Source organism: Pleurodeles waltl, chromosome 11 (genome assembly GCF_031143425.1).
Source record: "Pleurodeles waltl isolate 20211129_DDA chromosome 11, aPleWal1.hap1.20221129, whole genome shotgun sequence".
In the NCBI taxonomy this organism is placed as follows: Eukaryota; Metazoa; Chordata; class Amphibia; order Caudata; family Salamandridae; genus Pleurodeles; species Pleurodeles waltl.
The window spans coordinates 84194040-84220388 of NC_090450.1; the positions used below are offsets into that span (position 1 = coordinate 84194040).

At 43.5% G+C, this 26349-nt stretch overlaps 1 protein-coding gene across 1 annotated transcript in view; it reads right to left on the reverse strand.

The window, feature by feature from the left end:
* The window catches only part of LOC138265436 (coiled-coil domain-containing protein 150-like), a 232185-nt gene that overhangs the window by 104195 nt on the left and 101641 nt on the right, over positions 1–26349 (reverse strand). Inside the window, exons 15-18 of the mRNA XM_069213138.1 lie at positions 21758–21861; positions 20631–20799; positions 14840–14908; positions 8941–9033 (exon numbers count right to left, since the gene is read on the reverse strand). Coding sequence (XP_069069239.1) covers positions 8941–9033; positions 14840–14908; positions 20631–20799; positions 21758–21861 — 435 coding nt within the window. The remainder of the gene's footprint in view (positions 1–8940; positions 9034–14839; positions 14909–20630; positions 20800–21757; positions 21862–26349) is intronic.

Here is a 26349-nt window from a genome sequence, read left to right on the forward strand (position 1 = left end):
CTTGGCCAACAGTACACAAACTGAGCCCCAAGTAACTACTGATTGATTGGTGGTACACTGCAGAAAGATCAATAGGTTTTTATCTTGGCCAGAAACACTATATGGTATTACAGCCTGCTGCTCAGGGCTATATTGTTGGTTAAAGGCACTCTCCCTGAGCTATACAGCTGAGCAAAGGCGAGGGCCTATAACGAGGGGGAGGGCTTTTAACACCCGATTTAACACAAAGGAGGCGTTCTAATGCTATCAGAACATTCTACCCACTGTTGTAGACTACTCTATAATAAAAAAAAGAGACAGAAAGACACATATTTAAATACTGCAGCAAAAGCAGAAGTATGCCCTAGCCATTACTGTACCACCGCAGTTATATTATCTTCTATGAACCTATTAACATACCAATGTTCAATTACATCATTATAGCCCACTGTTGAGGTCTAAACCAGTCTTTAAAGGCCCTGAACTCGAGTTACAGGCCAGAGCTTCAGGAGACAGCCTATAACAAGGGAGAGGGCCTTTAACAACTAACAATTATAGCCGGGATGGTGGGGCTATAATGCTAATGGAATATTCCACCCCGTGGGTAGAGTTTTCTAAACAGAAAAGGCAGAAATGAAATGACACATTGGATTCTTGGAGCAGAAGGCCTGTACCAGCTATTATTGGCCCTGAGGCACTCCATAGTCTTCAATGGAACTCTCAACATTTGTGTATTCTGGTGAGACCAAGAGAGCCAAGAATGGGAACGGATGGTTCCTTGCCTAACATATGCTTCCCGCACCGGAAAGAAGCCTGTTCTGTTCACAGATGTCTTAACCAACATCTGCTCATGGCATAAACATCTGAAGCACCCAAAAATGATCATTCACGCACAGTTGTCTAGCATAGCTTGGGTGTACAGAACTCCTACCGCAGTTAATTAAATGCCCATCCCACTGCTCTTCACCACAAGTATAATCTCTTCCTGGACTTTACTGTACCTGCTGATGTTCGGGTGAAGCAAGCTGACCTTTCAGAGGCCTCTTCTCACCCTGTGGTTGCTTCAGAGTGGTCATCGTTTCATCCAGATTAAGCTGCTGAGCAGAAGTAACACGAAGGAGAGTATCGGATATGTTTGCAAGCACACAAAGGCATCTACCCTTACAAACTAAACACTGACCATGGAGAATGTACTCATATCTCCTCCACAGGAAGGCTTTCGGGCTGCAAAGCCTTTCACCTCTAGGACTTTAACGCTTCCTGGATTGATAAGGGGTGCAACGCAGCTGGACTTTATAAAAACAAGTCTCAGTGGCACGTGGTTAGGAAGTCGTTAAACTGTTGGGTTGGATAGCTCCAGAGATGGGCACTGGTTGCTCGGGGAATTTAATACACCAAAAAAACAGAGCCTTTACCCTTGAGGACTGGAAGATCAGGAGTCTGGCCTCCTTCAGTTTTAGGATTGATGAGTTTCCTTCTTTTGATACTTGACCATACTTATATAGGACATGATCGATCTTCGGACTGACAGGAGAGTACACTGCAGTTGATGTTGACGTGATTTCTTAAGGGTCCGGGTCAAGAATACTGCACATCAGCCCCTTTGCTTGTGAGGTGCATGCAGAGATACTCCTAGGATAGTGTATGTTCATAAGGAGAAGACAGAGGAAGGTTTCATAAAGTGCTGCATAAACACATCAGCCAATAAACTGATGCTATTGATGACTGCGTCCGCCATCCTATCTTTGCAGTTCAAGGACAGAAGAGCACTCTGTCCCTTGGATCTTAGCACCACAAAGCCTGAAGGTGCTATAAAAGAATAAGTAAATAGATGAGACCTGGGTTGGAATTGCTCAGATGTGGTGGAGAGAATGACAGCTGCAATGTCTTGTTTTCTTAGTTTTATGGTGCAAGAGGTAAGCAAAACCTTCCAAGCTTCTAAATAGGAGAAATTTGCAGTTTTAAAGTAACATGATGAACAAATATGCAGAGCAAATGCTGTCTATTAGAAGATTATAATTATTGTGTGGGTACCTAACCCTGTTCCTAGCTGAAGTAAGCCAAAAAAAAACATTGTTTGTAGGTCAGCTCAACTGGTGTGGAAGCTGTGAAACGTTTTGCACTTTTGAGATTGGTGCCTTTCATCCACAGCAACTTATTCCTAACTGGTAGGAGACAATGGAAGTGGGAGAGGGGCACTTTTTTTTAACACAACTTTATTGCATTTTAGAGTTTACAAGTATAATAGCATGGCCAATCAGTATATGGGCATAACAGGTACCGGAGGCCTGCATTTTCACATTTACAGCAGTATGATATACACAAAATAATGAGACCATAGCATATAGAAATGAGCAGTAACAGTGCGCTATGCAATTATAACATTAACCCACTAACTTAGCCAACCTCCCTCCCCTAGCCAACATTCAAACATGACTATTCTAAAATCATGGGGGGACTGAGCTTGTACAATATTATGAATATACGGGAATCTGTCTTGCCACAGTGAACAAATTATTAATATATGAGCTAATGAATGGGAGAGGGGTACATTCAGTGATTTTATATAAAAGGTTTCATGAAAATGATAGCAAATGGGATGATATATTGTTTGTGATCTGCAGCAACCAGAGAAGAATGCCAGATACCTCCGGCCAGGCCCTGAGTCCAACCCCCTATGAGCACCCAAACTTGCACTGTGCACTGCCTTCACCGGTGCACAGGGGAGGTTGCCCACAAAACCTGGCCTGCAGCTAGATTCTGCAGCCAACTCCGCCTAACCACTCAACCCCATGCTCTACATGGGCCTTTGGCCGTGCTTGGCACGAGTTGGCTGCGGCCTCTCTGGGTGGGAGAACAGGTGTGAGAGAGTGTATCTAGGGTGAGAGTGGCTGTCAGATTGTCTGTCTGGGTGTGAGAGTGCGTACATCAGTGTTGTAGTGGGTGTGTCAGTGTGTGCGCGGGTCTGTGAATGGCTACATGAGGGTGTCAGTGGGTCTGTGAGTGGGTGTGTGAGTGTCTGAGTGAGTGTGATTGGGTGCGTAAGTGTCTGAGTGGGAGAAATTGACTGAAGGAGAGAAAAACAGTGAGAGGGAAAGAGATAGTTTTTTTAGGCTTTAATATCTCGTATAGGTAGAATGAGATATTTCTGTTCAATTTAAAATAAAAAATATTCATTATTTTAAATAAAACTTTTTTTAATGTTTTTTAAAAAAAGGAAACAGGTCCAGCTGAACTTAAACCCCTAAAGCTCATTGTGAACATCTGCGACCGTCCCACAGAGATATGATTGTTTTTATTTTTCATGTATTTTTTAAGCTCTTTAAGGGCTTTCTGGGACCGTGGCAGGGTGGAGGGGGGCCCTCAAGGGCTCCCTTGCTGGCCCTATTTATTTACTTATTTATTTATTTTTTTATAAATATATTTGGTTTAAAAAACCTTTACGGGCTACCTGACACTGCAGGGGAAGCCTAAGGGCTTCCCCTGCAGTGCCATTGCTTCCGCAAGCAAGGAGCTGCTTTGACAGCATGTCCGTGCTTGATGAAGCATTTCATCTCTGCCCCCGCACGCATGCAGGTGACAGAGATGAAAGCTCTGCTGTTTGACCTGCAGTACCTGCTTTAAAGGTCCAGCTGTCAAACAGCAGAGTGTTTGCTGTGACTTGGCTGCAGCCAAGCCACAGCAAACAGCTATGTCCCTGGGGTTGGCACCCTGGGACATAGCAGGAGCTGGCCCAGTGGGTGGCGGTTCCCAGGGCTAGCCTGGGCTCTGCGCGCGGCCCCCCTCCAACGTGAAGATAGCCCTGGGGGGGCCCTTGAGCCTGGGTGTCCGAAAAAGACGCCCTTTCAATTGTTTGCCCCAGGGTGTGGTGGTCCCCGGGGCACTGCCCCCGCATATATCTATATAAAAGCACCTTTTTTTTTTTTTTTAAAGATTTGCAATGGGGTGGTGGTCTCAGGGACGCGCGGGGGACAGAGCAGCCCCCACTTAAAATTCAGTGTAGCTCCGGGGGTGGTGGTCCCTGGGGCTAATGATAATATTTGCCCCAGGGGGTGGTGGTTCCTGGGGGGGGGGGGACACAGGACCCCGCATATAATTTCCAATCTGCCCTGGGTAGGAGGTGGTTACCAGGGCAGCGGGGTGGCACACGGCCTCCTGCATAAACAATATAAGCCCCGAGGAGGTGGCGGTCACTGGGACAACAGGAGGGGGCCAGGAGGCCCCCCACATTTCTAAAAAAATGCTCCCCTGACTTGGCCCTCCCAGGGGCTTTATAATAATGAAGCATGGGAGACCGTGCTTCGTTTTTTTGTTATTTTACTGTGGATCTGCTGTGTCGCCAAAGCAAAATATTTAAAAAAAATGCTTTTTAGCCCTGGGGGGATCCCTTTGGGTCCCCACCACCAGAACTAAGGGTGTTCCTACCCTAGCCCATTTTGTATATTTAATATTTTTTCTGGGATTTGGCTTCAGCAGAGTCACAAGATGGCTAACAACACTTCTGATGTTAAGGTGTTCTGAGCCACTCAGATCTCTGCATGAGATCGGGAGGGGTCGCAAAGCCTTTGTGTCCCTATATACAAATTTGGATTTTATTAAATTTCTCAAAAACTACTGAAAAGATTGACACCAAATAACAAAAAGGGCTCTTTCTGGACCAAGAGCTACCGTTCTGTCAAATTTGGTGTAATTCCGCCTAGTGGTTTTTGCAATATCGCAGTTCAGTTTCTCCTATGGGAATTAACATTGGCAAAGCTATAAATTTCACCCCCTCTTTATCTCCGCCCCCACTTGATGGATCACCCCAAAATTTTCTAGACAGCAGCTAGCGTGACTATCAGATTTTTTGGGAAAATTTTGCGAAGATTGGTCAACCGACGCCAAAGATATGGGCAAGCAAAAACAGCTTTTTCTATAGAAACTAGATCCTAACTATAACTACCTAGTGGCGACCACCACTATGTAATTATTAATATATATATATATATATATATATATATATATATATATATATATATATATATAATAATATTATCATCGATTTGTGCAAAAGGTTGGGACGATTTGTGCAAAAAGTTGGGAAGGCAAAGAAAAATACCACTGAGATACTTGGTGAATGCATCATTCCGCAAGCCAGAGGGGTAGGCATTGCCTTGGATAAGGGACAGGAGCCTATCATTCATCACATCTCTGTGAAATCCCATCATGTTGCAGGTTCAGTGGTCAATTAACCCCTTTACAAGTGCATTTGTTATGCAGGCACTGTCCAGAAATCTTCAGAACTGCCCTTTTATAAGATATTTGTAACATCAGTAACTTCCCTGACCTCAAGAAGATAATAAATGCATAGCAACTGTAGGTATGATTGTTCCTCTGATAATTTTAGTCCTCTGATATATTTGAGGGTATTCAGTGCTTTAGAAACACCGAATGGGATGGAAGATGAAACTGTGTATAGAGCTCAGTTAAAGAGTGGACTAGGAAAGTTTAATTGCTGAGGGCAGTGACAGGATTCCTAATTGGACCATATTCAAACCACCAAGCCTTGTATTCAGATGTTTTAAGAAGATACTACTTTCATCTCTCTGAGGTCTTTGACTGGCACATACAACATTCACTCTGTGGAGGTAAATCTCTGACCATTACTGAAATTAAAAATGGTAAGAGAGTCTGAAGAGTACATCTAGCCCAAATTTAAGAAAAGTGGTGCTGCATCCAATGCTGCACCACTTTTCTTGGCCCCCTAGTGCCCCCTTACCGCCACTGTTGGAAAATGGGTTATTGGTAAGGGCAGGTAGGTACCTACACTTAGCAATAGGCCACTAACCTCCACTAAGGTCCAGTCAGGTCTCAGTAAATTAAACCCAGCTCAACCCTTGGTAGCTTGGCAACGAGCGTCAAGGCTTAACTTAGGAGACAGAGTGTAAAGCATTCAAATATCACAAAACAGTAATTAAATAAAACACAGGAAACAGTTTAAAAATCCAAAACCAATTTATAAAAATAGATAATATTTTTATCTTTAAAATGACACCAAAACGAATAAAATCAGATAAGGGGAACCGGAGATATGAATTTTTAAAGATTTTTTTTTTTTTTAGCGCCTAGAAACAAAAAACGACAATTGGGTCATCTGGTTGCACCTCGACCGGGGCAAAGTCAAGGTTTCAGGCCGACCGTGATGGAGCCCTGCTCGGCTACAGGCCGCGGGAGGCCTCGGTTAAAAGTTTACCTTCACACTTAGTCTCTTTTTCAAAGATTTTCTTCAGCGGAACGAACCTGCCAGTCCACTCCGACCTCCTGGAGCCCTTCTCCGGATACACGATGCTGGAATCCTCTGTGGAGATTTTTACCTTCGGACTTAGTCGTTTTTTCGAGGTGAAAATCCTTTGACCGGGGTAAACCTGGATCTTGATCCGACGTCCATGGAGCCCTCCTCGGATACGCTGGCTGGGAGGTCCCGGTCAACTTTTTACCTTCGGACTTAGTCTCTTTTTCGGAGATTTTCTTTACCGGGACGAACCAGCAAACCAGGCCGGGTCGCGGTTGAGGCAAGCCGGCTAGAGTTGCCATGGCGGGTCGGTCCCTCTATGGAGCTTTTTACAAAAGCTGTCCAAACTTCTCCAAACTTCTGGGGCTTCTCCCAGATGTCCTTTTAAGGTTCTTTTGGGGTCCACAGCTCACCCCAAGGGTCCAGAAGTTCTGAGATGGTCCTGGGGGGGGTGCGGACTACAACTCCCAAAATGCACCTGGCGCAAACTCCTTTTTGGCCACTGGACAGTGGTCAGCTGGTCGCTTTCTTCAGGAGTTGGTGCAGGAGACTCTGGATAGCAATTTTTCACCTGTAGCAAACAGGGAGTCCCTCCTTGAACCAGTTGAAGCCAGGCAAAGTCCTTCTTGTGGTGAAGCCCAAGTGTGCAGCTGGTGCAGTCCTTCTGAGTGCAGGTTCCTGGTGCAGGCCAGGGGTCCAGCAGGGCAGTCCTTCTTCTCCTTTGGTTCTTCCTTGTTGGAATCTGATGGGGATCTGAGGTGTGGGTGCAGGTCTGCCAGTTTTATCCTTGCTCCTGGGTGAAAAGCAGGGGGGGTCCTGGTTCTCCAATCAGGTGCAGGGTCCTTCCCCCTGTGATGACCACTTCCTGGGAAGTGTGGCAAAAATCAATCCCAGGAGGCAACATTCTCTAAAAATCCATCATGGCTGAATCAGATTTTTGGAGGTTACATCTGGCTGAGCCCACCCACTGGTGTGGCTAAAAATCATAAACACACCCCTCTCCTGCCCTCTCCTAATCTATTCAAGGGGGCACCTAGTTGTCTGGGGTTGCAGGATGTGGGGGTGTTGCTGGTTGCTCCAAATGTCCTTTTCTGCCTTTGAAGACCAGTTTGGCAGCCCTCCCCCTTCCTGCCTCACCATCTGCTGAGGGGAGATTCCTACCCACAGGCACATTCCTTTGCGTGAAGCCAGGCCACTTCAAACCTCATCAAGGCAGCTTGGCCAAGCTGCTAGAGGCTGGCCAATCAGAGCACAGCAGCAAAAACAATGTAGGGCTGAAATTGGCAACTTTTCAGGTAAAGTTTAAAACTCTTTACCTGAACAAGTTATATTAAATCCAACAACTGGAAGTTGTGGGATTTATTACAACAATTAATTTGATACCAAATTCTTGGTATGCATCATTTAAGGAGACTTTAAAAATTAAAATAAAGTCTCCCCATTCTAGCCTATGAAGGCCATTTACTACAATGAGGGAAAAACACATTTGGCTGTTTTTACCTTACCAGGGCTTACAAAACTATTTTTATAAAGTCCCTGCTTATAGATACATGGCACCCAGCCCTAGGGCCACATAGGGCACACCTTAGGTGTGACTTATATATAAAAATAAGGTAGTTTAAGACTTTGGAACTACTTTTAATTCCAAAGTCGAATTTGCATATAACTTTAATTTAAAAGCAGCCAGCAAGGCAGGCCTGCCTTTAAAATGACACTGGGCACCTCAGCAGTGCACCTAAACCTACATGCCCTACCATATACTAGGGACTTATAGGTAGGTTAACTTAGCCAATTATAATTAGCCTAATTTGCATATCCATTTTACACAGAGCACAGGCCCTGGGACTGGTTAGCAGTACCCAGGGCACCATCTGAGTCCAGAAAACACCAGCAAAAAGTGGAAAATGGGGGCAAAAAGTTACGGGGCCTCTGCAATCAGCCCTGTTTTCTCACAGCCACCATGTCTGCACTCTATTCAATATACAGCGCACTATGGCACAGGGTAGGGGTAATAGCATCAACATTTTGACACTATTTGTGTACCTTGCAGGATTAGCACCAAAATGTCGGTGCTCATCCTGCAGAGTACGTAGGTGCCCATTGAAAATAACGGTATGCCCCATTTTAACACCTGCTCTGTGCAGGCATTAAAAATAGCGGCTAAAAATGGCGCAGTAGAATCTCTGAGATTCCTCTGTGACATTTTTGTAGTCCCCCTAAATGGGGGATCCCCCGCATACATTATACCTGGCGCAGGCATAATGTGGCGCAAGGCGTTACAAAGTGTCCAATGCATGCATTGCGCCACTTTGTAAATATGGCGCTCTGAATTTGGACTCGTTAGGCCACATTAGCGTCATAGAAAATGACGCTAATGTGCCGCAAGGAGGTGCTAGGCCCTCAACAATCTAGGCATATATATTTTGGCAAACTCTTTGAAAAACTTTTATACTTGGTCAACACATGCTCTGCTATTCTGTCCTAAAAGGTGTTAAGAATCATTTGTTGACAGTTTAATCATTTGTAGTCACACGTGCCAAAGGTTTTTGTTTGCTTTTTCAGAAGTGCTCGAATGGCTTCCACACTTATAGCCGGTAGTATTACAAAACCACTAACTAATGAGATAAATCAAAAGTCTACCCATCTTCTTTGCAGTACCTGTACAAGCGCTACCATGCCAGCCAATGTACCTGCTCTTGTTTCAGTGATGCAAGTTGATCTTCAAGATGCCTGTTCCTCTCCTTCTCTGCCTCCAGAGTGGTCCTCATGTCATTCAGATCAATCTTTAAAGCAAAAGCAACACTTCAGACAGTATTTGGAAGAACAGACTGGCATATGTCCTTGTGGTTTCCAACCACATATGGAGAATCACTTTACACCATGTGCACTGGAAGGCTACCTGTTTCGGCAACAAGTTGCAAAGCTTTTCACCTCTAGGACGTCTATCCATTCATGACTGACACTATGGCACAAAGCTTCTCACCTCTACGAATGGATGTCTCACTAGTTACAGAGGCTTTATAACTCTGGGTTGGATATCTCTGGTGATGGACATTGTCAGTGTCATGAATATAATACTGGGAAACCTCACCCCTTGCTTCGAAGTCTGCATAGTCAAGTCAATAGTAACCAGGAAAGATCTTGTCCATGTTGGGGCTGGATTCTCTGGGCCTTTGCACATGACTAGAGACTCTTCATTTGTGGTTTTGAGGAGATTGTTGTGATCAATAAAAATACATCTATAGCACCTGATTGTTCAGAGGACAAGTAATGTGTGCATAACATTTTGGGGTATATTTGTTATGATTTTGTGCCATTTTTGTGTGACAAAAGTAACACAAATCAATGCAAAATCTATTTTTAACCTCTCCAGCACAAAAACTTATTTTGCACTGGAAAATCACTTAAAAGTAACACAAGGCAGCGCTATGCGCTGCTTTGCATTACTTGGCACCAAGTAACCAATCTGCGGGTGGTGCATGGGTGTTCCCATGCAACCACCCAAGGTTTTTGACGCAAAACCCATTTACTAAAAAACAAAGTAGACAGGATTTGGCGTCATAAAATACCACCCATTCCAATTAGGCGCTATCACAGAGAAATCTTTAATTTCTCCTTTCTTCTGACTTTGCAAGTGTGCTGCACTTTACAGCACACATACAAAATTGTGGGAAACATTTTAAAGTTAGTCTAAGCATAGTATATGTTCTTGAAGGCGATCCTTCCAGTGGAAAACCTATGGTAGACTCACACACAGACACCCTTGCACTATGGTGCAAAGGTGTGTGCGTGGCACACAGTGGCAAATTTTCACGGTGGCACTAGTGAGAGGGGAGGAGAGTGCTTCTGGAAATATGGCGCTCTCCTGCTCTCTCCTTACACAGCGCAGCAGTTTTGGCTGTTGTACTGTGCTGCCTGACAATTTAGTAAATCTGGGCCTTGATGTCTCAGAGGCAAAGAAGCAGGGATGCGTTGACATCTGCGTTGCATGGTGAACATAATGACGGAAAAGGGGCCTGGGACTGAAACATATGTGAACACACAGGGGGTATGGAGGACAACACAGTGCACGCCCCTGGCAGATTGTGGATGAAAAGGGAAAAAGAGAGATTAATGCTGTCTATAAAGTTGACAGGTTTCTAGGCTGTTCCAGGCAGTATGTTTTTATTTTACTTTGCTGTGTTCCTAAGACATGGTGCAATGGACTGAAGACTACTTTACCCATGCAAATGAGCTAGAGAAAGCAGGAATGGTGTTGGGTGAAGTCACAACTACGATTGTCAGGGAAAAGTGAAAGTGAAATACTGAACTTTAGCTGATAGCAAGGGGCTCAGCATGTCCCTACACTAAAGACATAACACGTAAGGCACGATTTATGCTAATTCAATTTGTATACACATGCAGAGCTTGTGTGATAGACAACACGCTACAAGATGGATGAGAGTAAAACTGGTAGATTTCCATCATTTGGCCATAGAAGTGGGATAGCTATGTTATCTGGCCGCTCCTTGATGTTTGAGCTTTTAGGAGATGAGCGTAGGGAAGGTGAGAGAAATTATCCGCTGGAAGCTCTAGAAGAAGCCAAAATAGTGTCTACTAGGGACTGTGCTGTCCCAAAACATGGGATTTATAAAATGTATCATTTCATAATATCGGGCATGCTGATGGCTAAATAAATGATTGTGATGCACTAGAAGGATGACTATTGTAGGCTACAAACATAAGCAACTAAGTACACAGAGGAAACAGATATGGGAGTTTTTAAAATGGGCTATCGCAGAAAGCAGTATGCAAGTCCTGGGGCAAGTGGTGAGTTCTGGATATGTCTCTTGCATATTTTATTCTAAACATTGAACGAAATCACATCTTCACAGCAATTCATTTCAATTCACTACAATGTTCCTTTAAAATATCTAAAACAAATTACAAAGTTCAATAATCATGACCAATAATATCCTCTATTTATTCAAAACTCACTTTATTTTTTAAAAGAAATTCCCTCATCTTAAATCAGTATAAGAATATTTCTTAGAATAACCCCATTCAGACCACTGTGCATCTATACAAAGTGTCCCAAAGTATCAAAAACATCCGAAATGAACCCTTCCTTCAGTGCATAACGTGTTTCACATTCCTTTGCTTTCAGCATTTTTATCCTCCACTGATCAACTGTAGGTATTAACTTTATTTTCCAACTTTGCAAAGTTATTTTCCTCGCTACCAAAATGAATTTATCTATTTTTTTCCTGTGACTAGTCTTTAATCCTGTACCTGGCAAGTAGCCCAGTAAATTTGATAAATCATCTGGAAAATCAGTGTCTAATATAGTCTGACAGTATCGCCGTATAGACTTCCAGTATTCAATTAACATTGGCTATCCCCTAATCAAACGTGTTCAGTTACCCTCCACTTTCATTGAGTATCTAAAGCATTCACTGGTATTTGAGGGTTAATTTTATTTAAAAAATCTGGTGCCCTAGCAATCACTTAGTATAAAATTGCATGCAACATAGATTTTCTCCTTTCAAAATGGAAGGATTCAAATTTTTGAATTATTCTCATGGCGGTGGCGAAATTTTACTTTCCAATATTTTACAGATCTGTGTGTACTTGTCTCCATAAGATCCTCCACTATCCCAGATCTTGCTATTATAGCTTTCAGGTCTTTATTCTTAAAACAAATATGAAATTTGAATAAAAGAACACTGGATAGACCTTTTAGCAAACCAAATGTCTGGTTCGACATCTACCTATTTTTCCCCAAGTATTATTATTTAACAAATCCAAAAGGTATCTATAACTATTGATTCTCCATCTGTACACTATATTCTTATCTGGAAATGGGTTTTGCTCTAATGAAATGACTTCCGTTCTAATGGACATATTCAAAATTGGAATAGCATAAAATCTGCACACTTGCTCTTTCTTTATTAGCATCCATTGCAATTCTTCATAACAAACTTTCTCACCGACTTGGTCAGGTGCAGAAAATCTTAAATTTGATACCCTTTTAACACTGACCAATTTATACAAAATGCTTAGAGCTAATCTTGGTTCTCTGTTTGCCCAAATAAATGCTGAAATAATCCTTTGATTTCTTTAAACTTTAAAAAATGAATGTTAAAACATGGCAGTTTGAAATATAAAAAATGAAATATCAGTAAAATAGACGTGAATCAATGCCATTCTTCTCATAACAGACAAAGGCAGGTGATTCTATGTTATAAATAGGGATTCGATTTTATCCATTAGTAGTAGATTGTTTAATGCATAAAGATCATCTAATTCACAGTTGTTATTTGCCTAAATATCTCTTAGATTTGATTCACAAGTGGATGCAATTCTGAGATTGTCTTTGGTGCAGTTATATAACAAGATTTCCATTTTCAGCTTATTGATCCTATATCCCCACAGTGGCTGAAGTTGATGAAAATTACTAAAAACCCTTTGTTGAATCTCCACACCAGGTTTTCAAAAAAGTGCAACATCATCTGCGCATAACTTAATTTTAGTCATCTCATAGAAAGGAGCCTTGATTATCTTCTCTTATGGCAATAGCAAGTGGATCATTACATATTGCAAATAAAATGGGAATGTCTGTTTATTATTATTAGATGCTGTTTATCCTCTGCCTGTTACAGCAGATTATATTGGTATGCTCACATAGGTCTATGAATGCCCAATGATAACTTACATGAAGTATAGCCTTTCACTTCTAGCACTGGAAGGATTTTAAGAATGACAATGGCACACAACCCCTGCCCCCCAGGATTGGATGAGTCATTGTGACGTAGTCTGGAGAATTTAATTTCTAGGACAAACCCTCTAACCTCCATGATTGAAGAGCTCCAGAGATTGGCACTAGTGCTGGGATACAGACCTTTTCATCTTGCTCAAGTGATTGTCACAACTGGATAGCTCATGGGAAAGACAGCAGAACACAGGATGCTTACAACTATACTGAGTTAAGAATATAATTCACTGTCTTCATGGGAAGAGGGGTGTAGAAGAAAGGGAAGAGGAAGTAACATCCAATGATGCTAAATAAGCAGCTTTGGTTAAAAATGCCAGCAATCAAATGATAAGTAGGGACCTCATTCCTAGCGACGAATAGCTGCCTGGGTGCTAGAGTTCTTTCTAGCAGAGTACAGTAGTATTATTTTGACAGCTTCAATGATGGCATGCCCAAGGAAAACGATTCAGAAGCCTGGAATGAGAGACACTGTGTCCACAGCATAAGCAGGGCCTAATGTGATTGGTGGTGCTTGCAGAGGAGAGGAAGATCATGTTTCAGTCTTTTGAGAGTGTAGGAAGACAGGTGGTGTGCCCATAGTGCAGTTGTCAGCCCTGCACCCCATACATTGGGCGGTGGCAACAGGTAGGATCAACACCCTACATCAAGTGATGTCATCTTTTTGCAGCATCTGACATCCTTCTGGCAAAAGGTGATGTTGTTCATTCAGTAAGGGAAGTATTCTCTAGGGGAGTAACGGGACCCTTGGGGACTTAAGAGCTGGATTGAACAGCACTATGCAACCTTGAGCCTCCAGAAGGACGATTCATCAGGGCACACCTACTTCATGTTCATCTCAACAACTTCAATATTTGCTGGAGAAGGAGAGGAGTTATTCTGACTCCAAGCAAGACGGTAAATAGGTCAATAGAAGGGATGTCACCATTGTAGCGTTACCGACCTGAATGGTAGAGGATAGGTTAGGTGGAGTTCCTGAGGATAAGGTGCCTTGAATCTGAGGCACAGGTAGACTGTACTCCACAGCTCCTCAGAGAGCACAGAAACACTAGGATACTGACAGATCCATGCAGGTTTGAAGGATATAGCACCCCTTCTTTGGCTCACATGACCTTGCTTCCCTAATTTAGTTATCAGTCTACTAACCAGAATAGGTGGAGGCATCCCTGTGAATTTGCAAGTTATGGAGCTAATAATGAAGAAACCCAGTAAGGAGCCTTATCTGAGTGTCCCTTCAGCAGCACTGAAAACAGACTTTATTATTTATGCCAGGTGAGTGATGTATGCATCGTTAAAACCAAGCTATCCATATCACTTTACATATGTTAATGATGCATGTAGGCAATGTGATGGTGCATTGGGGACACATTTATTTCGTAGGCTAGATTAATATGAGAGTATGGCACAGAAGCTGCCCTGGTGATGTCTTTATTATCATATTGACCAAATAGGGTGGCATTATGTACATGCTAATTAAACCTTGGAAGACCCATAAAACCGATGACACACATATACCTGCTGGTCACAGGTAGCAAGCATCTAGTCTATTACATGTGCAGATAAGTGCCAAAACCAATGAGTGTTCCAACCACTATACCAGAGAATGGGTGTTCCTGTAGGAAGGGGAATAAGGGGCTACACATGGAAATGGTGAATGTCCTTTCCACCTGAAGGACAGGGGAAGTGGTGCCATGACCTTGATCTTATTTATCATTCTTTTGGCTAGCTTGAGGCTTGAGTGAGATGTAACACCTTATTCAAAACAACTAATATTTAATGAGATCGAAATATCATGTTCTTAGCTTCTGAGTAGCAGCAACATTAAGGAGTTTCCATACCTGATACTGCTTCAGTTCAGCTTTCATTTCATCTCTATCTTCGTTCAACTCTTTTAGGATTTTGATTTGCTGTGAAAGACAATAACAATAGATATAGTTCTCAGAAGTCCACAGACACAGCTCCAGTAGTCCTATTGGGAGTTTTCAACAGGTAAATGTGGAGTAATGTGCAGAATAATTTTTAACACACTGAATTCTTCAGGTTCCGCTTGTTCCTCTGGATAATTTTAGACTGCCCGCAAAACTACGAGGATGTGATAACTATCGCAAAGCACGTAATTTAGGCTCAGAACCCATAGGGAGGTCCTATGTCTTTCAGAAGATTTCTCATATTTGAAATTCCTTCTTGGAGCCAGGCTCAATTCAGAATTTTTCACCCTACCAATATGTCCTGCAGGATGTTAGGTGTCACCAGTGCTTACTTTGTAAAGCAACAAGTGCCAGGGCCCTTGTCAGGAAGCCCCTGCAGCTTGCACCACCCATTGCCTCTGTCAGTGCTGCCAATGACAGTACTAATGCAACTACTAACCATCAAACTCCTATAATTGCAACAATTCAGACTTTTAATGTACATTAAAAATGAATAATACCTGCTGCCCAAGCTCTTCTTACAGATTTAGGTGGCAGGTATTAGTATTTTTTTATGTATATTGAATTTTTAAGCAACTGTGGATGTGCTCATAACAAAATTAGACAAACAGCGCCACTGCTGGGTGGCTGTCATAAGTGCCGGTGTTGGCAATAAAGTCCCAGTGCCGAGCACTAATAACCACTGGCTCAAATTAAGCACTGGGTGTCATCAGTGCAACTTAAGCCATGGATCCACTTGACTTCTCTGGATGTAATGCCATGAATCCACTGAAGTGCTACTTTCATCCCTTAAGCACAGTTTTTCATGGTCCATTGATGCAGCAAGGAAACATATTTGAGCAAGCCATATTACAACCACATTGTTTTTTTTCAAATTTCAACAGCAGTGCACTGGTTTCTCCTATTTTAAATTTTCCAAACTATGGAAGTCGAAAAAACTGACAATGAAATACTTAGGAACGTGGAGATGCCTGGGTGATGTGAAATCTGTGGAAAGATATAGTACCCACCAGAAAGTGTTACCGAAGGCACATTTCTTGTTCTTCTGATGGATTCTTCTTCCTGCATGTTCCTTATCCTTGAATGGCTCCTAAAGGATTACCTTTAAGGTGGAAGGACTGAGGCATCCCTATCCACCCAAACCTTAAAGTTATGCAGAACAGCTCTAGTGAAATGAGCCTCACATCTTGACTGGGGGGCTGGAAATAATGTTTCTTAAAAATGGGTAGAATCAAGTATATTGGTAACTGGACAATGTCTAAGAGACAGGAACTTCCCCAACCAACACCATGTCAGTCTATGCCCCTGGTTGAATGGGCATGAATGTCTATCAGGGGACTCTATGTTGAACAATGAGTAGTAGATTGTCATACAAAGAACTATCCCATTGTGACTGCTCTGTTTTTTAATTACTTTCCTTTATTGGCATCAAGAAAACCAACATAAAGCTGGCTATCATGTCTGAAATCTCTGGTCCCACTGATGTAAAAACTCAGGGCCTGGTTTAAATCCTTGCGGATGGGCCATGGTCCCTCCAGGGCAACAGAGTAAATTCCTCTGTTGCCCTAGTGAAAGGAGCATCCACCAGATTTATAAATGAACTCCTAGCTGGTGATCATTTATGAAGGCAATGGCAAGAATGACTTTCATGGTGGGGCGTGGGTTATATAGTTACCTTGGGGCACGAGTTATAGTTACCTAATGTTAGTCCTGACAGCCTTAGGGTGGTCACCAGTAACTTTTTTGCCTGCCTCCCTCCACTTTTTGGACACTGTTTTTGCTGGTTTTTAGACTCTGCGCACTTTACCACTGCTAACCAGTGCCAAAGTGCATATGCTCTCTCCATTTAAACATAGTAACCTTGGATCACACCAAATTGGACTATTTGATTTACTTATATGTCCCTAGTAGAGTGCACTATATGTGCCCAGGGCCTGTAGATTAAATGCTACTAGTGGGCCTGCAGCACTGGTTGTGCCACCCACTTTAGTAGCCCCTTTACCTTGTCTCAGGCCTGCCATTGCAAGGCCTGTGTGTTCAGTTTCACTGTCACTTCGACTTGGCATTTAAAGGTACTTGCCAAGCCTAAAACTCCCCTTTTTCTACATATAAGTCACCCCTAATGTGTCCCCTAGGTAACCCCTAGAGCAGGGTGCTGAGTGGATAAAAGGCAGGACATGTACCTGTGTAATGTACATGTCCTGGTAGTGTAAAACTCCTAAATTCGTTTTTACACTACTGTGAGGCCTGCTCCCTTCATAGGCTAGCATTGGGGCTGCCCTCATACATTGTTGAAGTGGTAACTGCTGATCTGAAAGGAGTAGGAAGGTCATATTTAGCATGGCCAGAATGGTAATACAAAATCCTGCTGACTGGTGAAGTTGGATTTAATGTTACTATTTGAGAAATGCCACATTTAGAAAGTGAGCAGTTCTCTGCACTTAAATCATTCTGTGCCTTACAATCCACGTCTGGCTGGGTTTAGTTGACAGCTCCTTCTGCATTCACTCAGACACACCCCAAACACAGGGTACTCAGCCTCACTTGCATACATCTGCATTTTGAATGGGTCTTCCTGGGCTGGGAGGGTGGAGGGCCTGCTCTCACACAAAGGACTGCCACACACCCTACTGGGACCCTGGCAGACAGGATTGAACTGAAAAGGGACCTGGTGAACTTCTAAGCCACTCTTAAAAGTCTCCCCCACTTCAAAGGCACATTTGGGAATAAAACAGGGCCTCTGCCCTACCACCTCATACACTTCCTGGAGAAGAAACCTGAACCAGAACCTGCACCCTGACAAGAAGAACTGCCTGGTTGCCTAAAGAACTCACCTGACTGCTTTCTACAGAGGACTGCTACCTTGCTGTTGCCCTGCTGTCTTGCTGCTCTCTTGCTTTGCTGCAGAAGTGCTCTCCAATGGCTTGGATAGAGCTTGCCTCCTGTTCCCTGAAGTCTCAGGACCAAAAAGACTTCTCTCTTGCAACTGGACTCCTACTGCGGTGAAAAATTTGACGCACAGCTTGTTCCGCGGTGAAAAATTCACTGCTAGCCGAAGCGGAACGACGCCACTCGGCTTCACGAGGAAAAGATCGACGCGGCGCATGCGGTGCGACTGGAACTTCGACGCACAGCCCGCCTGGACAACGCCACCAGACTTCCAGAGGGGAAATCGATGCAGCGCCTGCCGTGAGGGAGAAATTTCCACGCATCGCCCACCGGAACGACTCAGAGCCAGTCAACAAGCCCAGGATTCCACGCACAGACCCCGGGGTGTCTGAAAACCGCGCAACCCGAAAAGGAGACCCGTCCGCGTGCCAGAAATCTATGCAACGTCTTCCCTGCATGAAAAATAACGACGCAAGTCCATGTGTGAAGGGGCGAAACCGACGCACACACCATTTTTCCATGCATCTCCTCCTCTGTGGCCCTTTGCAGAGATTTTTCACTCCAACCAGGTACTTTGTGCTTGAAAGAGACTTTGTTTGCTTTTAAAACTTAAGACACTTTATATCACCCTTCAGTGATATCTCTGCATTTTGTTATTGCATCTTTTATTGTTTTGACCTGCAAATATCCAGATAAATATTATATATTTTTCTAAACACTGTGTGGTGTATTTTTGTGGTGCTATATTGTGTTATTGTATAATTTATTGCACAAATACTTGACACATTGCCTTCTAAGTTAAGCCTGACTGCTCAGTGCCAAGCTACCAGTGGGGGGGGCACAGGATAGTTTGGATTGTGTGTGACTTACCCTGACTAGAGTGAGGATCCTTGCTTGAACAGGGGGTAACCTGGCTGCCAACCAAAGACCCCATTTCTAACACCTAAGATAACTATACCTGCTAAATTTCTAAGGTTTGTGTGTGTGAAATCTGAACCTAACTATAATGTTTGTGTAACCTTTGATTTTTTTAGTGAATTGCTAAGATTTCTAAAATTTTTATTTCTTAACTATATTGTCCCTGAAACCTTTGTTTTTCAGTGCATGTATATACACACACATATGTACGTCAAAACAGAAATATTTAAATGGTGTGACATATGCATGATGTATCTTGTGGCTAAGCACACAGAAAGATTGGGCTCTAAGCCCCCTTTAAGCATTCTGCCTACAGCACTAGTGCTGTCTGCACCTGGAAGCTAAAAAGGGCATAACATTAGGGCCACAGGTGGCTAGTTTGCAGATCTACGGCATCACATGTGGTGAAGCTGAGCGGATCCACAGCTGGAGTCTTACTGGTACCACCTCACACCATGAGGTAGAACATTTGCGGATTTAGTTTGACTCATGGAAGGAAATTCAGCAAAAGGGATTCTGTGGGAATAAGTATCCCTGAGAGCAACAGGGCAAGAAGAGGTAATCGATCAGTGCAGTAGATGTGGCAAGAGGGCGAATTAGAGGTATACAGTACTATGGCAGGGCAACACTGAGGCCTCAGCAGGACAAGGCAAGTATGCCATTTGGACCTAGCAAGGCAGTAGGCATTTGGTATTACAGAGTGAAAATGTACCCAGGGCAAAGATAATACCAAACTGAGATACATATAAAACTAGACCAGTTAGACCTGACCCATTAGGACAGTGCATATATTAAACTGACAGATTCAACACAAGTATAGCGTAGGTCAGGAGTTTTCAGCATTGGTCCACAAAGGCCTGAGCTATGCCTGATTTTGAGGAAAACTAGTGACTCCCATTTAGAGTCTGTTTATGAACATCTAACTCCTGCAGCTACATAGAAACTCTGAAGTGATCCTGAACACAGGCTATTTGCCTCACAAACAGGCAGAATAAAGCAGAGGTACAGAGGAAGCAAAAGGTTAAAGCAAGATAATGAATAAAGATAAAGAAGGAGGAAAGATGAAAGAAGAGAGACAGAGAAAATAGAGCCTACACCATAAATATCGGGTATACAGAGAGAAGCAGATTCCAGGAAAGTGAGATAGATAGGATAGAAGGTTATATGTTGACATCTAGAGGTAAGAGGTAAATAGAGGACTGGAGTCCAGTGAGAGGCATTACACCCTTTAGGCAGCCATTCTGCCTATCCGGACAGTATTAGAAACTGACACTTTTCCATGTGGGGATGCCTGTGTTAAAACACTTGGCCATGCCTTAGCCCTTTTTATGCCTTGCTTGTCACCCTACATGAGTGTTTCCCTGTTTTTCTGTGTTTTCTTAGTAATTCAAAATAACTGTCTGCACCTTTCCACAGTCCCCAACTCTTCTCTGCATTCCTCCCCTTTTCCCTTTGTGTCTCTTTACCCACCTAATTTCAGTGTCCTCAACCTGGGAACACCTGTAACCTAGGCAGTCATGTTTCCAGTTGGCAATGTAGGTGCTTCTTGTAGACCTCTACCCAAGCAGAATTAATGAAGGGATCATGGCCAAGCGGCCACACACATACAGACATTTTCAGCCATGCATGCACACCCTTCCGTCCACATAACCACACACTAAGCTTCTTCTACATCCTAAACAAGACTGTCCTTCTTCTCAGCTCTACTTCAGCTACTCTTGCCTCTTGAACATGAGTTTTTAACTTCTCTAGCAGATTATCTCTCCCACTGGTAAATTTGCCATTGTCTAATGGGGAGGAGGGTAAATAGTCGATTCCACACACATAAATGTGCATACACACACACACACACACAAATGTGCATAAACACACATTCTCACACATCTGGTCCTACCTCATGAACAAGAGTTTCCTTCTTCTCTAGGAGATCATCTCTTTCTTTGGCAGTTTTGGTGAGATCCTCATGGAGCTGGTAAATGGTTGATTCCATCCTCATGGTCATCTTTCTCTCGGCGAGACCTTGCTTCTCAACACACTTTGTGTGCTCTGCTTGAAGGGAGGTCCTGTTTGTGCATAGAGGAGATTCTGGTGTCTTGTTGATAAAGGATGGAGTAAGGAAACAAGAATGTAGAAAGGGGATGGGGTCTGGCATGTAGATGATTCTAGATGCATTAATGTGGTGGAAACTGGCACCCTTGTCACTGATATTGAAAGGGTACATGGTGTGGAACCTTGGTAGTGGAGGATGGGTGTAGAGTGCATTACCTGGAACCTTGGCAGTGAAGGATATGGGAAGGAGATTGAAGGTAGGCAGTGACGAGAGGGAGGTGGGTTTAAAGACTGACGTAGTCATTGAAGATTTTGACCAGTTTAAATAAAGAAAAGACTACCATTTGGGAAGCAGAAGACTAGAACAACAGCACCTGGGTAATAAAAGAATGGCTTGCATGAACTGCATGTGGACAGCAGGAGATATAGAAAGGTGACAATAAATGTCAAATGAAGTATGAAAGAAGGAAAATGGGCATATAGGCAGTGCAAGGCGGAAAGAACTACTTGGCACCAGGCAGCAAAGGAGAAAAAGAAAACAGTGTTGGCTACATGGCCAGTGAAGTATGAAAAGAAAGGAAAAGAATATGTTGATGGGCAAAGGCATAGGGGCAAAAGGAACAAGGATTGTATTGTGTGCATAAAGACATGTGAAAATGGCACATGTGCACAAAAATGGACATCCAATATTAAAAAGTGGAGATGGATAGGTGATTGGAAGGTACAGGATTAAGGAACTGATACATATCCCATGAAATGCTAAATGGTAGAAAGACAACTCAATGCAAAAGGTTACAAGGACTGGACAATGCGGCTTACTGAGGGACTACACACACTGGCACATAGGTAGAGAAAGATGCGTCAGAGGATGAGGAATGAGATGTGGACAGTGAAGGATTTGTGAAGAGGTTCAGAGAAAAGACCATGGGGGTGTTACTGAACTAAATAATACATACAAGCCCCTTGACTCACAATGATTGTTCCAGTGTGTCCCTTGAGCTCTTGACAGCTTTTAGCTCCTCTTCCAAAAGAGTGTTCTTTTTGTTAAGCTTTTCAGCCATCTTTTCCTGCTCGGCCTGTGGCGATAGGGGGAAGCAACAGTCAGAAGAAGGTGGACACCAGGATCCATGGCTTGATGTGTAGACAACAGGCTTAGAAGCGGGTGAGCAACAGTAGAGTACATAATATTAAAATAGATGGGAACACATGTAAAGGATTTACACATGTCCTTCTTTGTGCCAGTACCAGATTCCTAGACACTGCTATGCCTCAACCAAAGGCTTATGTTTGGAGACTAATAATTACAATATGAGAGATAAGGTCCTGTCTCCGGACAAGTAAAAAAAACAATTGCTATGCTATCAGTGACATTTTAAAGAAAAGAATGCACTTTTTGCAGTCTTGCTACAGACAGCTTAGATGTCAGTCGCAGACATCAAAGTAATATATTCTGATATGTTTATATGTTTCCTAGAGTGGACTGTATGTTTACTTTGGATTGAATGGCTTTGTCTGTTTAGCTTTTCTGCCCCTCAGGGGCAGTTCCTCCTTAAGAGCGGAGGAGCATTGCCCTTCCTGCTGTGAGCAGAGCAGGGAAACACAAATAAATGAAATGCCATAATAATGCCATTTTATTTTGCCCCCAGAGCGTGCTATGTACAGTGTGAGCATGGGTGCATGGGGTGGGGCTGAATTCTGCAATTGCAGGATGACTGCTGCCCCTTTCAGTACGCATGTTGGGTTGGCTAGCTGTCTAGCTACGGCCAGCCCAACATGACCACTGTAGACCCAGCAATCCAAGGGCTGTGTTGGATTGATTGATGGCACAGACCCCCAGCCTCAAAATGAGTGTTGGGTTAGCCTGCTCCCAGCCATCCCGAAGCTGTTTTCGTGTTGGATTTCCGTTTCACTAAACAGGAAGGAAGTCCTTCCATTCCAGCTTGTGGACCGGGGGAGAAGTGCTGCACCGGAGGAAAGGGAGTTGGGGAGGGATGGGGAGACGCAAATATGTTGAGTTTGGCACCATCAGGCCCCAACATATATTGGTACTGCAGGCTGCCACTGGATTGATATCTTTGCTCTCACCTTTGGAGCTTTACGGTTTCACTTTTGTTTTTGGTTGGTTGAGTGTGTTCTTTCACTTCTGAAGTCGGAGAACTATTTTTAAAATTCAAATGTCCTTTGTGTTTTCTGGCTCTTTCGCAGTGTAAGCCCGACTCCTTTCTCTCTCTCTGCTCTCAATGGAGCGCATGCTTTGGCTCTTTCTCTTGCTCCCCACACCTCCGTCTCTCTGTACATCCCCTGTCTTCTTTAGTTATTCCTTGGCAGCAATCACTGCTGTGATGTGGTGTCACACTCTTCCTCCCCTGCCTCTCTTTCTCCCCCCACCTTCCTGGGTCCTCACAGACAAAGTCAAAAGCCGTCCATTTTTAAGTGTATTTTTTATTTTTCTAAGATGTCCGCACATTGCCTTACACGACGTGGCAGTCATCTGGGAAGGACAGAAACACACATCCAGGGTGGCTGGATAATATTTTCTATATTTTGAAGGTACTTTTGATGATGTCTACCATGTTGCATCTACACCTGTAGCATCATTTTGGGGATGGATTTTTTTTAAATTTACAAAATGGTTACCATGTTGAGTGGCACAGCATTGAGTGCTTGCAATGTTGTGGCCGCCTTGGCATTATAAAACACATAACATCCCGAAATGACAGAAATGAAATTTTCTATAATTCCAAGATAGCTGGGATAAAACCCAAAAAAGATCTAGACATAGGCCTTGATTCTGAGTTTGTGGGAATCAATATGCTATTTTTTGTACTTCATAAATAATGAAACCCCAGAGTATGTTATTTAGACATAAATTGGGTATTCTGAGTTTTTGTGGAAAAATGTGGATTTTAGTGCTTGTGGCACGTTAAATACTGTACACTATTTGAAGTACCCAGTGATTACTAGGTGTGTTAACTAACACTCAACTCTGAAGGCCCCTGCACAAACAAGAATTTGGAGAGAGGTCAGAAAATACCATCCCACTCCTCATCAGGCCCTTAGAAAAATAGAAAATACACTTTCAAGTTGACTTTCCAATATTTATTATTTTGCCAGTGCTGGCTCAATTTATCAAAAATGGCAAAGCCCATAGTGATAAAGAACAAGGATTGGTAAATGACACTAATTGGCGTTGCCAATGCTTGTTTGATTATGTTATTATTATTCCAGTTCCAGGTGAGGGCATAGTATCCCTTCCAATGAACAGGTGAGGAAATATGTGACAAATAGAGCACTTGAAGGTGTTTTTGTCCAGAAGAATGAAAGCAAATTAGTGGAACTTCAACATCAAATCTAGCTTGATAGACAAACATATTTGTGACCAGTACATATCAGTGTCACCTCTCCATTGATGGCCCATGAAAATGTTCCAGTCCCCAAAACCATTGCCAATACTCTCTAATAGCAAATTTTATTAGTGCGAAAGTGTGTTCCATATCAGTACATAACGCCAAAATGCTTCCCCATCAGCCCATAAGGGAACAAATATTAATGTGCCCGCGCACACATACACACACACACATATAAATATGCGTGTACACGTATTCCTTAAATTGTTCAACTTTGGTTAGCTGAACAACCTATCTCAAGGCAACGTCATAAAACAAAATAAATTGATGGACGGAGTGTTGAAACTTTTCAAACACTCACCCCCAGTCACAGATCTGGGTTTAATCTATCGTTATTTTGCTTGCCACGTCACCCCAGTTTGGACCCAGCCATATGCAAATCAGTCTTGACCCTGGTTCCCCATGGGAACAATCCAGCCGGAACTGCCAGGCTAGATCCTCCCTGGACTGGAACCAAGCATCATGGGACCTGTTTCAGGGTATCACCCATCATCAACCATCCTAGCTTGAACTCAGTGGCGCAACGAGCAAGGGACCCACATCTGGGCTTCCCCTTCCAACCCGCCTCTCCCCCAGTGATGTCGGATGATGTCAGCGTGCGATTGCGTGCTGACCTCATCAGGGGTCACCTCCTATCGAGCTGGAAGCAGTGCTTTAAGCACGACCTAGGAGAAACAGAAGATTTCTCCTCGGTACGGGGGCATGGGAGGCAGAGAGGCATGAAAAGGGAAGGAAAGACATTTCCTTCCCTTTTCATGTCTCTGAGCATTCCTGCAGCACGGTCGCATAGCGATTGTGCTACAAGAATGCCACTAGACAACAGGGGTTTGTTCATTATTTTGAAATTGTCATGACCCCTTTGTCAAGGGTCGCTCTCCAAGGGGAGGTGCATTTCATCTAAGGCCATTTCTGCCCCCCCCCCCCGGGGGCAGATCAGCCTATATAATTAGACCGATTTGCCATCAGGGGGGCAGAAGCCATTAGACACCTGGGCTGTTTTTTAAAAATATTTATATTGATAAGGGGAGAGACCCCTTAGGCAAGGGTCGCTCCCCGGGGGCAATTTTTTTATTAGGCTTTTTCTGCCTATATTAATTGCTCTGATGAAGCCACTAGACACCAGCGATTTGTTTTTTGTTTTCATTGATAAGGTGTGCGACCCCTTAGGCAAGGGTTGCTCCCCTGGTGGCGCAAATTGTTTTTAGGCCAGTTCTGCTCCCCTTGGAGGCTGATTGGCCTATTTTTATGAGGCCAATCTGCCCCCAAGGTGGGAAGAAACCATTAGACACCAGGGATTTTTTTTGTGTCAATTTCGCGCGAGCAGAGCACCCCCTATGGCAAGGGTCGCTCCCCTGGGGAGCAAATATATTTTAGGCCATTTCTGCCCACCTTGGGGCAGATCAGCCTATTTTTCTTAGGCCAATCTTCCCCCAAGCCGGGCAGAAACCACTAGACACTAGGGATTTTTCTTTTGTGCCAATTTCACGAAAGGAGAGTGACCACTTAGGCAAGGGTTGCTCCCTTGGGGGGAAAATTATTCTAGGCCTTTTCTGCTCCCCTTGGGGGCAGATTGGCCCATTTTTGTAAGGCTCATCTGCCTTCCAGGGGGGCAGAAAGCCCACCAGACACCAGGGAATAATTTTTTTTCAAAAAAAGAGGATGGGGGTATGGCCATACCCCCACCCCAATAAATGGGGAGAAAGTTGTTCTGCCCACCGGTGGGCAGATGGGGCAATTACCCCCGATCCACTGCCCCGAGAGGGGGGCAGAAAGCATACTAGATGCCAGGGATTTTTTTTTTTAAATAGTTGGGTGGTGGCTACCAATCAGTATGGGCATGGTTATGCCCCAAGCCCACCTAAAGGGGATAACAGTCTTTCAGCTCTCCTTCCGCACACTAAAAGGTCTAATCCCAACGGCAAGCACGAGGACATTTGATTATTTTGGGTTTTGGTTTTACATTTGGGCTGTGAGAGCTTGTCTAACTCTTAAATTCATTCCACTTGGAATGGTGAGAGCTGCACTTTATGGACTCTGGGGGCTGCCATCTAGACAAATCTCCGAGACCTAGACACATCTGAAAACTAAACATCTGGGTGAGTCCAGGGGGATGTGCTTCACATGGACTACAGACCATTTTCCTACCCAAAATGCCCT